General features: G+C 50.0%; 1 protein-coding gene across 3 annotated transcripts in view; it reads right to left on the minus strand.

The window, feature by feature from the left end:
• dhtkd1 (dehydrogenase E1 and transketolase domain containing 1) overlaps positions 1–14064 on the minus strand; it is a 68964-nt gene that overhangs the window by 4157 nt on the left and 50743 nt on the right. For all 3 annotated transcript variants that reach the window (XM_072471008.1, XM_072471006.1, XM_072471007.1), the window contains exons 14-16: positions 7870–7952; positions 3210–3379; positions 406–491 (exon numbers count right to left, since the gene is read on the minus strand). In XM_072471008.1, the coding sequence (XP_072327109.1) occupies positions 406–491; positions 3210–3379; positions 7870–7952 (339 nt within the window). The remainder of the gene's footprint in view (positions 1–405; positions 492–3209; positions 3380–7869; positions 7953–14064) is intronic.

Below are 14064 nucleotides of genomic sequence, written 5' to 3' on the forward strand. Positions count from 1 at the left end.
GTACTCCAAGTAAAGCCACTCAGTTCAAGGGCAATTAGGGGTGGGCAATAAATTTCTTTATAAGTAGCATGCCAACGGTACGTAATTGGGTTCACATCCAGGTTAATAACGTTTCAAGACTGCCGCTCCAACAAGACTCTAAAACATGAAAATGAAATGAAATGAAAAATCGCTTATTGGCACACGTAGGCTTCAAATGAAGTTACTGTGAAAGCCCCTAGTCGCCACATTCCGGCGCCTGTTCGGGGAGGCTGGTACGGGAATTGAACCGTGCTGCTGGCCTGCCTTGGTCTGCTTTAAAATCCAGCGATTTAGCCCAGTGTGCTAAACCAGCCCCATCAATATCACATTTTGATCATGAGAACTTTGAACATTTGATCATTACTTGGATGTATGGCAACTTACCTTGCACGCTAACTGTTTTTCAAACCTGGGGGATACATAAAACCATGGGCCCATGTTCTGTGGTTCCTCTTGACTCCATATAAAGTCTGAAAAACGATCATCTAGTTTAGTATTCATGGCATCTAAAGACTGCTGTCAAGGCAGTATTGTTTGCTAACATGTTACTGTGTACTTACAAGTAAAATTACACATTAAATGCTTTGATATGATAGTGCTAAGTAAATACATTTTTTTTTCAGTGCATCAATACTTTTGACCAATGTGGAACTTAGATTAGGAAGATTCTTAAATCTGAGCTACATGAGGTGCTCTTAGCAAGAGGTAGCACTAAATTGGGCCTCAGCATCTCTAACTTAGGGACAAGAGAAAACAAAATGTAAAAAAAAATCTAACGTTCATTCTTCCAATTGTTATGTTGTGTTTCTTTGTTTGCAGCAAACTACCCAGCCTTCAGAACAGCGACCACGACACCACACAACCCTGCCATGGCAATCTCTGCAAGTCGCGCCAGATCATCAACGTGGATACCACCATTACATAGAACATAGAACATTACAGCGCAGTACAGGCCCTTCGGCCCTCAATGTTGCGCCGACCTGTGAAACCACTCTAAAGCCCATCTACACTATTCCCTTATCGTCCATATGTCTATCCAATGACCATTTGAATGCCCTTAGTGTTGGTGAGTCCACTACTGTTGCAGGCAGGGCATTCCACGCGCTTACTACTCTCGGAGTAAAGAACCTACCTCTGACATCTGTCATATCTATCGCCCCTCAATTTAAAGCTATGACCCCTCGTGCGAGACATCACCATCCGATTGCACGTGAGACCACCACCCATCAGGTATGCGGTACATACTCCTGCGACTCGGCCAACGTTGTCTACCTCATACGCTGCAGGAAAGGATGTCCCGAAGCGTGGTACATTGGCGAGACCATGCAGACGCTGCGACAACGAATGAACGGACATCGCGCGACAATCACCAGGCAGGAATGTTCCCTTCCAGTCGGGGAACACTTCAGCAGTCAAAGGCATTCAGCCTCTGATCTCCGGTTAAGTGTTCTCCAAGGTGGCCTTCAGGACGCGCGACAACGCAGAATCGTCGAGCAGAAACGATAGCCAAGTTCCGCACACATGAGTGCGGCCTCAACCGAGACCTGGGATTCATGTCGCATTACATTCATCCCCCACCATCTGGCCTGGGCTTGTGAAATCCTACCAACTGTCCTGGCTTGAGACAATTCACACCTCTTTAACCTGGGGTTTACCCCTATCTCTGGATCTGTAAAGACTTAATTACCTGCAAATGCTCACATTCTAAGCATTGTCTTGCATCTTTGAATTTGTCTATAGATATGTTTCTGGAACATACCTCTTCATTCACCTGAGGAAGGAGCAGTGCTCCGAAAGCTAGTGACATTGAAACAAACCTGTTGGACTTTAACCTGGTGTTGTAAGACTTCGTACTGTGCTCACCCTAGTCCAACGACGGCATCTCCACATTAAGGTGTCTTGGTGGGTTCCTGCAGTGCATCGTGCATTTGGAACACACACTGCTACTGTTCATTGGTGGTGGAGGGAGTGCATGTTTGTGAAAGAGGTGCCAATCAAGCGGGCTACTTTGTACCGGATGGAGTTAAGTTTCTTGAATGTTGTTGGAGCCGCACTCATCCAGGCAGAGACAAGTATTCCATCACATTCCTGCCTTGTGACTTGTAGATGAGGACAGGCTTTGGAGAGTCAGAAAGCGAGTTACTCTGACCTGCTCTTGTAGCCAGAGTAGTTATATGGCTAGTCCAGTTCAGTTTCAGGTCAATGAAAACCCCCAGGATATTCATAATGGGGTAGTTAACGATGGTAATGTCATTGAATGTCAAGGGGCTATGAACAGATTCTCTCCTGTTGGAGATGGTCATTGCCGGGCACTTGTGTGGCGTGAATGCAACTTGCCACTTGTCAGCCCCGAGCCTGGATACTGCCCAGGCCTTGCTGCATTTGGACACGGACTGCTTCAGTATCTGTGGAGTCATGAGTGGTGAACATTGTGACAATCATCAACCAACAACCCACGTCTGACCTTATGAAGAGAGGAAGGTCATTGAAGATGGTTGGGGCCTAGGACACTCCCCTGAGGAACTCCTGTAGTGATATCGTGGAACTGAGATGATTGACCTCCAACCACCACAACCATATTCCTTTGTGCCGGGTATGAGACCAACCAGGTTCTCTCTCCTCTTTCCCTCCCCCCCCCCCCCCCCCCCCGCCTCCTCCTTCCCCCCCCACACACCCGCCTTGATGTCATCTCTGAAGTTCAGCTCTTTTGTCCATATTTGAACCGAGTCTGTAATGAGGTCAGGTGCGGAGCTAAACTTATGATGGAAGAACACAAGCAAAGTTTTTGGTAATGTGGGAGAACAAACTGCACTATATATAACGCACAAAAGATTGCAAGGCGCTTAGTATGACCAGACACAAAAAATTGTTTTACTGCACAATAGATGTTGCTAATACTCAAAATTGCATTCATAGATTAGTGCAGTTGATCGCGGTTATGTTCCTAGATGGTGGATGCCTTCTCCAGAAATCTATCAACTCATTGTCAGGATTACATGTCATCTGGTCAAATTGACGAGGCAATTAAGGCTGTGTCAAACTCTTCAGTAAAACAACTTGCATCAACCAAACAAACGTGAGGCACTGAGGTCACACACACAAATAAACATTTTACCCAAGTTTTCTGAAGGTGCCTGATTAGCAGTACATATTCAAGGCTCGTGCAATGTTTGCGAAGCATGCCTGACCTTTTGCATTTTTATATTTATCCATTTGTTGCTGAAGTGCTTCCAGTGGGAAAGGGCACAGCTCTTCCACCCGGATGAGTGCTGTATTCCGTCCAGTTTCACCGAGAGATTCTCTGTGTTTAACCAGAGTGTAATAGTGCTTCCCGGAACATGCCACCACTCGAGTCACACTGAAATAAATAAGAATTGACAAAAAAAAATACCAAGTAAAGGACCATTGTAGGAAGATGTTATTAACTGCATCATAAAAATAGACAATAGTCGGCCAAACAAATTATTAATGCATTAAAGGATGACACAAACAAAAATGTTTTCGACAAATACTAGAATTGCTGATGTTCAACAAGTTCAGGATTCTGTAATTGATGTTGGAAACATAAAATATTGATTTTAATTATGACATCAAATCTTACTTTAACCTTTAATCTGTTGTGCATTAAAATCACAGCAAGTTGCTGTTTGTTATATTTTACTGTTGCCGCAAAGAGAAAAGATATGGAGGGGCCACACTCTGGATTCTTGTAAAAATATAATGACCAGCGGGAATGATTTCTCCTATACATAATACTCCTGCACCAAGGTTATAACATTCTGTTCATTAAAGCCGCATTTGTCTGAATTATCACACAGGAAAACCATGATTTAACAGAATTCCTAACTGCATCAGAAATTACTTCATGGACAATGTAACGTCCCAAAGGCAGCAAAGGCACAAGTATTTTTTGTTTAAAGTGGTAGCGGAGGCAAGAACGTTGGAAAGGAAACCCTGATTTCCTCCAAATTGAACAGTGCGACGGAGCATTGCACCTGAACAGTCTGCAATCAATTTGATTTGGCATCTCATCTACAGGATCGCACCTAAAACAATGCACTCCATCAAGGGAAGGATTTCTATCTGTATAGATGCCGCACTCAGTTTTGATTTTACAGAGGTAGCTAAGGAACAGGGGTCTTTCGCATAGACTAGAGGAGGGTGGACAGGAATCCCAATTTATGGACTGGAACTTGACCATGACACCAAAAAGGAGGGATTCTGAAATAATAATAATCTTTATTAGTGTCACAAGAAGGCTTACATTAACACCGCTATGAAGTTAGTGTGAAAAGCCCCTAGTCGCCACATTCCGGCGCCTGCTCGGGTACAAGGGAGGGAGAATTCAGAATGTCCAATTCACCTAACGAGCACGTCTTTCGGGACTCGTGGGAGGAAACCGGAGCACCCGGAAGAAACCCACGCAGACACGGGGAGAACGTGCAGACTCCGCACAGACAGTGACCCATTGTGGAATTGAACCCGGGTCCCTGGCGCTGTGAAGCAACTGTGCTAACCATGGTGTGTGGAGGCCCTGGGAAATAAATTTAGTGGGAAACAGGCGCAATGAGACTTGACTTCAAGTGGTTTTAAAGTCTGGAAACAGCAAAAATAAAACAATGATGTGTCAGCATTGATCCATCGTTATTATGGGGCAATTCATACATATATATAATATATATATATATATATATATATATATATATATAGTGTACACAAGGATACAAATTCATATATTCTGAATTCAAAAGTCTATGCAATATCTTTAGCCATGTATGTCATTAAATACGAATGACAAAGTAGGAACATTCTGGATATTGGCTTAATAAGTATTTCTTTTGATATCTTCCGGTGACGGCGGGCAGGAGGCGGCCGCACAATGGAGAGCTCCCGCTCGGGAACGGCAATTTCGGGGCTTTAAGCCCGGTCCCAGGGTCCACGGAGGCGGCAGAAGCAGGGAGAAGGCACGGAGGAGGCACTGAGAAGACACAGGAGGGAAAAAAACCCCAAAGAAAAATGTCGAGGGTGAGCAAAAAAACTGCCGAAAAAAAACCAGCTGGAGGTCCGTCGGGGAGTGGAAAGGTCACCGATGGTCACCAGGAAAAATGGAGGCTGGAGCACCAGGGAAGGCCGCACTGCTTACGTCTGAAGAAATAACTAAGGTGATGGCTGCGGAATTTGAAAAGCAGTTGGCGCAGATTGCGAAATGCATGGAGACGGTGAGGAAGGAGATGAGGGAGGTTTTGAGTGTGCTGGTGGAGGAGGCGGTTTCCCGGGTGAGGACGGAGGTGGTGAGCGCAGTGGCGGAGGTGCGAGAGCAAGGGGAGGCGCTGAAGGAAGTGAAGGAGACATTATTGCAGCACGGTGATCAACTTGCCTCGATGGGGAAAGAGATGCGGAAGGTGATGGATACTACCAAGGATCTGCGAGGAAAAATGGAAGACCTGGAAAATAGATCCAGGCGACAGAACTTGAGGATTGTGGGGCTGCCCGAAGGAGTTGAAGGACCGAAGCCGACTGAGTATTTTGCCGCGATGCTGGCAAAACTACTGGGGGAGGACCCCTCCCCATATGAACTGGATCGGGCTCATCGGTTGTGGAGGCCTGTACCAAAGGCGAGTGAGCCGCCAAGGGCAGTGACTCTGTGCTTCCGTAGGTACAGGGTGAAGGAGAAGGTCCTGAGCTGGGCCAAGCAGAAGCGGGTGGTGCAGTGGGCTGGAGCTGGTATACGGGTATACCAGGACTTTACGGTGGAGCTGGCAAGGAGGCGGGCTGCCTTCAACCGGGTGAAGAGGGCACTGTACATTAGCAAGGTGCGGTGCGGCATTGTATATCCAGCGAAGCTGAGGGTGACTTACAAGCTCAGGGACTTTTATTTTGGAACGGCGGAAGCAGCGGAGGAGTTTGCGAAAGCAGAAGGACTGTGGCAGAACTGACAAATTGAGGAATGGCCATGTGCCGATGTAACCTCATGACTGTATTTTCTTCTTTCTTGTATCATTGCGCGCGGGTGTAGAGATTAAAGGAGCCAATGTGGTATATATTTGGACAAGGGAAGGGACGGGACTTTCACTCGAAATGAGGGCTCTTTGGGGTGTAGGTGGATATGTGGGGTTTGTGTGCTAAAAGGGGATCTTTGGGCTTTCCTGGGGCCGGGCAAGTGGGAAAGGGACCCGGGCGGGGGCCTCCACGCTGGCCGGTGTGTGCCGGCCAGTGAACGGGGGTGAGGTGGGGGGAGGGGCTGCGGCCATCGGAGCCTGGCAGAACAGGGTCCGAGTGGTCTAGCCAGGGTGGAAAGTTGGGGGGGAAGGAATCGAGGGTAGGGGGAGGAGTTTTACAAGAGGCAGTGGACGGGAGGAGCTGGAGACCTGGGGTGGGTGGGAGCTGTGTAAGATTAAGGGTGACTACGGGTAATCCCTGATTTATTTTTGTCATTTGTTTATGTAAACATGCGGGTTGAGGTTTGGGGGTTGGTGGGTAGATGGGATCGTTGTTGTTAATATGGGGACTGACATATCTTGCTGATTATTGTTTATTGTTGATGGATGTAAATGTGGGAGAAAATGTGAAAATGGAGGAGAATAAAAAAAAAAGTATTTCTTTTTAAAAAATGTATTTTATTCCAAACATGTTCAACGTGATAACACAACTTTAAGATCCAACGGAGTTTACAGTTTGTTCATTTCCCCCAATTTGCTCCCCCCTCCCTCCGCAACAAACAGCTCCTCAAATGTAGTCATGAACGCCTCCATCCTACCTCGAAGCCCTCCTCCAACCCCCTGAGGGCAAATTTGATTTTCTCCAACCTGAGAAACTCACACAAGTCTCCCGAACCAAGCCGCGACCCCCGGCGGTATAGCCGACTTCCAATCCAAAAGTACCCGTCGCTGGAGCATCAGAGAAGCGAAGGTCACGACATCGGCCCCCTTCCCCTCCAGCAGCTCCGGCACGTCAGACACCCCAAAGATCGTCACCATTGGGTCTGACTCCTCAAACTCTACAATCCTCGATATGTTCCTAACACTGCCTCCCAAAAGTTCTACAACTCCTCACACCCCCAGAACATATGGGCATGGTTCGCCGGCCTCCTCCCATCCTCCATACCTCTTGCACCTATCCATTACCTTTGGGAAAAACCCACTCATCTGGGCCCAAGTCATGTGGACCCCCTTCACCACCTTCAATTGAATAAGACTCATGCCTGTGCAGGAGGAGGCCGAGTTCACTCGGTGCATTACTTCGCACCAAATCCCCCATCCTATCTCCCTCCCCAAATCCTCCTCCCATTGCCGCTCGACCATTTTCACGAAGGTCCTGCCTATTTTCCCAACCACCCATGTTCCCAATCCTTCCATCCTCTCCTTCATCCGGGAGCAGCATTTTCTCCAAAAGCGTGTATTCCGGTACCCGAGGGAATGAGGGCAACTCCTTGCACGTCAAGTCCCGCACCTGCCAGAATCTTAAGTCAGTCCCCTGTGGAAGCTCGAACCTCTCCCGCAGTTCCTCTAGCCCAGCAAACTTGCCCTCCATAAAATGTCGCTGACCCGCACTAGCCCTTCCTCCCTCCATCTCAAGTACATCCCATCCATCCTCCCTGGCGCAAACCTGCGGTGCGGCACGCCCCCGCCGGCAGCGGAATCCTCCATCCCGGCAGCCGGCCAATGGTGTTCCCCTGGTGGGTACCCCCACACTGTCTGGAAATCCACGGGCGTGAGCACGCTACCGGCAAAGCGGAGGATCCCGCCGACGGAGAATCCGGCCCATGATCTTAATAACTTTCCGCCAAGATCCCCCCTTTTTTTTTTAGAAAGCAAAAGAGCTCCGTTTCGGAAAGAGGAAAACAATTACGTTTTAGAATCCACCGAAGAGTCCCCGATGACGGGTTTAAAAGTGGTTCCTGGGGCCATCTCATCCAAGCTGGAGACTGCAGCCTTCAGAAAGAAAGAATATCATTTCAGCAAATAATTCTATATCACATTCGTAATAGACTAGAACGGGATAGGTCCATACCACATGAAAGAACCATTAAAATGGTCACATTATTTCTGGACTAAATATGAAATGTGTTAACGGTGAAGTATTCACATATTTTCATTGCTTCACTGGCCTGGTGCTTGTTTGTCATAATGTAATCCTCTCACTGTCTGAGCAATGGTTTCTTTCTTATTCAGAGATGGGTATTTTCATCAAAAGGAGAAACAAAGCTACTTCAAACTACTTTGGAATAAAAAAAGACTTGAATTTATATAGAACCTTTCATGACCCGACATCTTAAAATGTTTTACTGGCAATGAAGTAAGCCCAAATCTCTTTTCAAACTATTTATGAACTCAGTTTCCACCAGCTTTTCAGGAAGAGTGTTCCAGATCCCAACAACTCCAAGTGAAAATATGCTCATCTCCTGTCTCGGTTCCCCCGCCCCCCCCCCCCCCCCCCAATCATCTTGTATCTATATCCTCCAGTTATTGACTCGCTCACCAAAAGGAACCATTTTCCTCGCCCCGTTCGATCAAACTTCTGATCATCTTGAAGACCTCGACTGTTTCACCTCTTACATTTCTCATTTCCAAGACAAACCGTCCCGACTTTTCCAGCCCCTCCTCCCTGGTAAACCTGCTCTTCAGATGATCAGCTCTACCCCACCTCGACCCATTCGTTTTCATTTCATTTTAACTGTGTTTTACCATTTCTTTCTTTCTTAATATACATTTAATTCCCCCCCCTCCCAATCCTATCCACCTTTCCTTCACCTTCCTCCTCTTTGCTTCCCCCTTCCCCTCCCCCCACATCTACAGTTCATCCTTTGATGTTAATTTCCCTGCTGTTTGACCTTTCACATCTTTTGTCCTCTCTGGGGACTGCCACTCTGTGGTATTATAGGATTAAACGGTACCTGATAGGCTGGAGCACCATTGGTGGAAACTGTATGCTTTCTATTGGTTAGGATGTCTGGTAGCTCCGCCCTGCTAGGTGGGGTATAAGAGCCTGTGCCGCCCCAGCAGCCTTCATTCTGTACCCGAGCTGCTGGGGGAAACATCTAGCTTATTAAAGCCTTCAGTTGGACTACAACCTCGCTTTAGTGGTCATTGATCGTGCATCAATTTAATAAGCTAGTTTTTTTTAAGAAGAAAGGGTGGAGCTCCGAATCAAGCCGGAGTGTCTGCAACTCAGCCCCCACGCGGCGAACTCAGCAGCAATCTTCAAGCACTGGCTGGCGTGCTTTATAGGGTACCTCGGGACGGTCGAAAACACACCCACGGGAGAGCAGAAACTGCACGTCCTGCACTCAAGGGTGAGCCCGGAGATTTACATCCTTGTCGAGGAAGCGGAAGACTTCGATGCAGCAATAGAGCTGCTAAAAGGACACTATATTCGCCCGGTAAACCAGGTCTACGCCCGGCACCTGCTTGCAACAAGGCGACAAACCCCTGGGGAATAACTGGAAGAATTCTACCATGCACTCCTGGTGTTGTGGAGAAGCTGCAGCTGCCCGCAAGTTTTGGCGAGCGAACACACTGAACTCTTAGTCCGGGACGCTTTTGTGGCAGGTATGCTATCCTCACAAATCCGCCAGCGACTGTTCGAAAAATACACTCTGGGTCTCAGGGAAGCACGGGCCCTTGCAGGCTCCCTGGACGTTGTGCACCCCCAGCCATGTGCGACCAATGGGAGCCGCCATCTTGGATGAACCCCCAGGACCCCAGCTCGGCTGACCACGCACTGCCCGAAGAGAACTCTCAACAGCTGCGATTAGCCTTGGTGACCCTGGATCAGTCCTGGCCTAGAAAACTCCCAACTGCTACAACGACCGTATTCATCAACGAGCACGAGACGTCCTGCCTAATCGGCTCTGGGAGCACAGAGAGCTTCATACACCCCGACTCGGTAAAGCGGTTCTCTCCTCATCCACCCCGTTAATAAAAAAATCTCCCTGGCCTCCGGTTCACACTCAGTGGAGATAAAGGGGTTTTGTGCAGCAAACCTCACAGTTCAAGGAAGGGAGTTCAAAAATTTTCGTCTCTACATCCTTCCCCACCTCTGCATGGCTACACTCCTGGGTAGAGGTTTAGGTCAGAGGTCCAAAGGCTACTGAGGGAAGGGGTCATTGAAGCCAGTAACAGCCCCTGGAGAGCTCAAGTAGTGGTGGTAAAGACCAGGGAGAAGCATAGGATGGTCATCGACTACAGTCAGACCATCAACAGACTTACGCAGCTGGACGCGTACCCTCTCCCCCGCATATCCGACTTGGTAAACAGGATCGCGCATTATAAGGTTTTCTCCACGGCGGATCACAAGTTTGCCTACCACCAGCTGCCCCTCCGTCATGGTGACCGCCAATACACTGCCTTCGAAGCAGATGGGCGGCTCTATCACTTTTTAAGAGTTCCCTTTGGTGTCACTAATGGGGTCTCGGTCTTCCAGCGAGAGATGGACCGAATGGTTGACCGGTACGGCTTACGTGCAACGTTCCCGTATCTTGATAACGTCACCATCTGCGGCCACGACCAGCAGGACCACGACACCAACCTCTGAAAATTTCTCCAGACCGCAAAAATCCTTAACCTTACATACAATAAGGATAAATGCGTGTTTAGCACCGACCACCTAGCCATCCTAGGCTTTGTAGTGCGAAATGGAGTCATAGGTCCCGATCCTGAACACATGCGCCCCCTTATGGAGTTCCCCCTCCCTGACTGCCCCAAGGCCCTGAAGCGTTGCCTAGGGTTTTTCAGCTACTACGCCCAGTGGGTCCCCAACTATGCGGACAAGGCACGTCCCCTGGTCCAATCCACAGCTTTACCCCTGTCGATAGAGGCCCGCCAGGCCTTCAGCCGCATCAAAGCAGACATTGCGAAGGCCACGATGCACGCCATCGACGAGTCCCTCCCCTTCCAGGTTGAGAGCCATGCGTCCGACGTAGCTCTGGCGGCCACCCTCAACCAAGCGGGCAGACCGGTGGCCTTCTTCTCACGTACCCTCCATGCTTCCGAAAGCCGCCACTCCTCAGTCGAAAAGGAGGCCCAGGCCATAGTAGAAGCTGTGCGACATTGGAGGCATTACCTGGCCGGTAGGAGATTCAGTATCCTCACGGACCAACGGTCGATGGCTTTAATGTTTGATAATGCACAGCGGGGCAAGATAAAAAACGACAAGATCGTGCGGTGGAGGATCGAACTCTCCACCTACAACTACGAGATCTTGTATCGTCCCGGGAAGCTAAATGAGCCTCCTGACGCCCTGTCCTGCGGCACATGTGCCACCGCACAAGTGGACCGCCTCCGAGCCCTCCACGAGGACCTCTGCCATCAGGGGGTCACTCGCTTTTTCCATTTTGTCAAGACCCGCAACCTGCCCTTCTCCATCGAGGTCAGGACAGCCACCAGGGACTGCCAAATCTGCGCAGAGTGCAAACCGCACTTCTATCGACCAGAGAAAGCGCACCTGATAAAGGCTTCCCGTCCCTTTGAACGCCTCAGCATGGACTTCAAAGGCCCCCTCCCCTCCACCGACCTCAACACGTACTTCCTGAACGTGATTGATGAGTACTCCCGGTTCCCATTCGCCATCCCCTGCCCCGACATGACCGCAACCACCGTCATCAAGGCCCTCCATAGCATCTTTGCACTGTTCGGGTTCACCGCTTACATACATAGTGATAGGGGGTCCTCTTTTATGAGCGACGAACTGCGTCAATTCCTGCTCAGTAAGGGCATCGCCTTGAGCAGGACGACCAGTTACAATCCCCGGGGTAACGGACAGGTAGGGAGGGAGAACGGAACGGTCTGGAAGACCGTCCTACTGGCCCTACGCTCCAGGAACCTCCCAGTCTCCCGCTGGCAGGAAGTCCTCCCGGATGCCCTCCACTCCATCCGGTCACTGCTTTGTACGACCACCAACCAGACACCTCACGAACGTCTCCTGGTCTGCCCCAGGAAGTCCTCCTCTGGGACCTCACTCCCGACTTGGCTGGCAGCACCCGGACCCATCCTGCTCCGAAAACACTTGCGGGCGCACAAGTCGGACCCGTTGGTCGAGAAGGTCCATCTGCTCCATGCTAACCCCCAGTACGCCTACGTGGCATACCCCGATGGCCGACAAGATACGGTCTCCCTACGAGACCTGGCGCCCGCCGGAACCCCACGCACACCCCAGCCACCAGTCCCACCCTCCCCTCCACCGGGGCACCATACAGGAGGATCGGTCCTTCCGCCGCCCGTGTCTAGGCCCCCCCACCCACCGACGCTCCCCGCAGGCGCTCCCTTCCCAGGTCAACCGTTTTCCCCACCAGCCGAAGCTGCCATGGAGAGCGAAGCCACGCTCCCGGAGTCACCGCCGAACCTCCGACGATCACAGAGAACGACCAGGGCCCCCGATCGACTGATTGCTTCATTTTAAATTGTAGACTGTAAACTGTAAATGTAAATCATCAAATGTACATAGCTATCAGAATTGTAAATAGTTACAAAACACTGTACGGAGGTATTACGGTACCTCCATAACTAATTCTACCACATTGCCATGTAGTATCAGGCCACCACCCCCACCGGACTCTTTTTTAACAGGGGGTGAATGTGGTATTATAGGTATTACGGTACCTGATAGGCTGGAGCACCATTGGTGGAAACTGTATGCTTTCCTTTTTATAAAAAAATATATTTATTCAAATTTGTCAACAAATTTTCAACAAACCCCCCCCCCCCCCACCAACAAAAAGAAAGAAACAAGAACACAACAAGCAGAAATTATATATTGGATTTCCCCCATGTACAATCACCCCCCATATAACATTTGAAAACAAATAGGGGGGAAAAAAACACCTTCACCCAAATGCCACCCCAAAAGGAACCCCCCCCCCCCTGCCCTTGGGCTGCTACTGCTGCTGACCTCCTCCTAACGCTCCGCGAGATAGTCTAGGAACGGTTGCCACCGCCTGAGGAAGTCTTGCACAGACCCTCGCAAGGCAAACTTTATCCTCTCCAGCGTGATGAACCCTGCCATGTCATTGATCCAAGCTTCCACACTAGGGGGCTTTGCATCCTTCCACAGTAGCAAATTCCTCCGCCGGGCTACCAGGGACGCAGGCCAGAATACCAGCCTCTTTCGCCTCCTGCACTCCCGGCTCGTCCGATACCCCAAATAATGCCAATCCCCAGCTCGGCTTGACCCGGGCGTTCACCACCTTGGACATAGTCCTCGCAAAACCCCTCCAAAACCCATCCAGCGCCAGGCACGACCAGAACATATGGACGTGATTTGCCGGGCTCCCCGAGCACCTCCCACATCTGTCCTCCACCCCAAAGAACCTACTCAACCTCGCCCCTGTCATATGCGCTGTGAGTAACTTTGAACTGTATTAGGCTGAGCCTGGCGCAAGAGGAGGAAGAATTAACCCTACTCAGGGAATGAGCCCACAGACCTTCATCTATCTCCTCCCCAAGCTCCTCCTCCCACTTGCCCTTTAACTCCTCCACTGAGGCCTCCTCCTCTTCCTTCAGCTCCTGGTAAATCGCAGAAACCTTGCCTTCTCCAACCCATACACCCGAAATCACCCTGTCCTGAATCCCACGTGCCGGAATCAGTGGGAATTCCCTCACCTGCCGCCTCACAAACACCCTCACTTGCATGTACCTGAAAGCGTTTCCCGGGGGTAGCCCAAACTTCTCCAGCGCCCCTAGGCTCGCAAACGTCCCATCGATGAACAGGTCCCCCATTCTTCTAATCCCTGCCCGATGCCAGCTCCGAAACCCCCCATCCATCCTTCCCAGGACGAACCGATGATTCTCCCGAATCGGTGACCAAACTGAGGCTCCCACCCCGCCCCTGTGTCGCCTCCACTGCCCCCAGATTTTCAGCATCGCCGCCACCACTGGACTCATGGTGTACCTTGTCGGCGAGAGCGGCAGCGGGGCCGTCACCAACGCCCTCAGGCTTGTGCCCACACAGGACGCCATATCTAGCCTCTTCCATGCTGCCCCCTCTCCCTCCATTACACACTTACGGATCATCGCCACATTGGCAGCCCAATAATAGCCACACAAATTC

The sequence above is a fragment of the Scyliorhinus torazame genome, chromosome 13 (genome assembly GCF_047496885.1).
Source record: "Scyliorhinus torazame isolate Kashiwa2021f chromosome 13, sScyTor2.1, whole genome shotgun sequence".
NCBI lineage: Eukaryota > Metazoa > Chordata > Chondrichthyes > Carcharhiniformes > Scyliorhinidae > Scyliorhinus > Scyliorhinus torazame.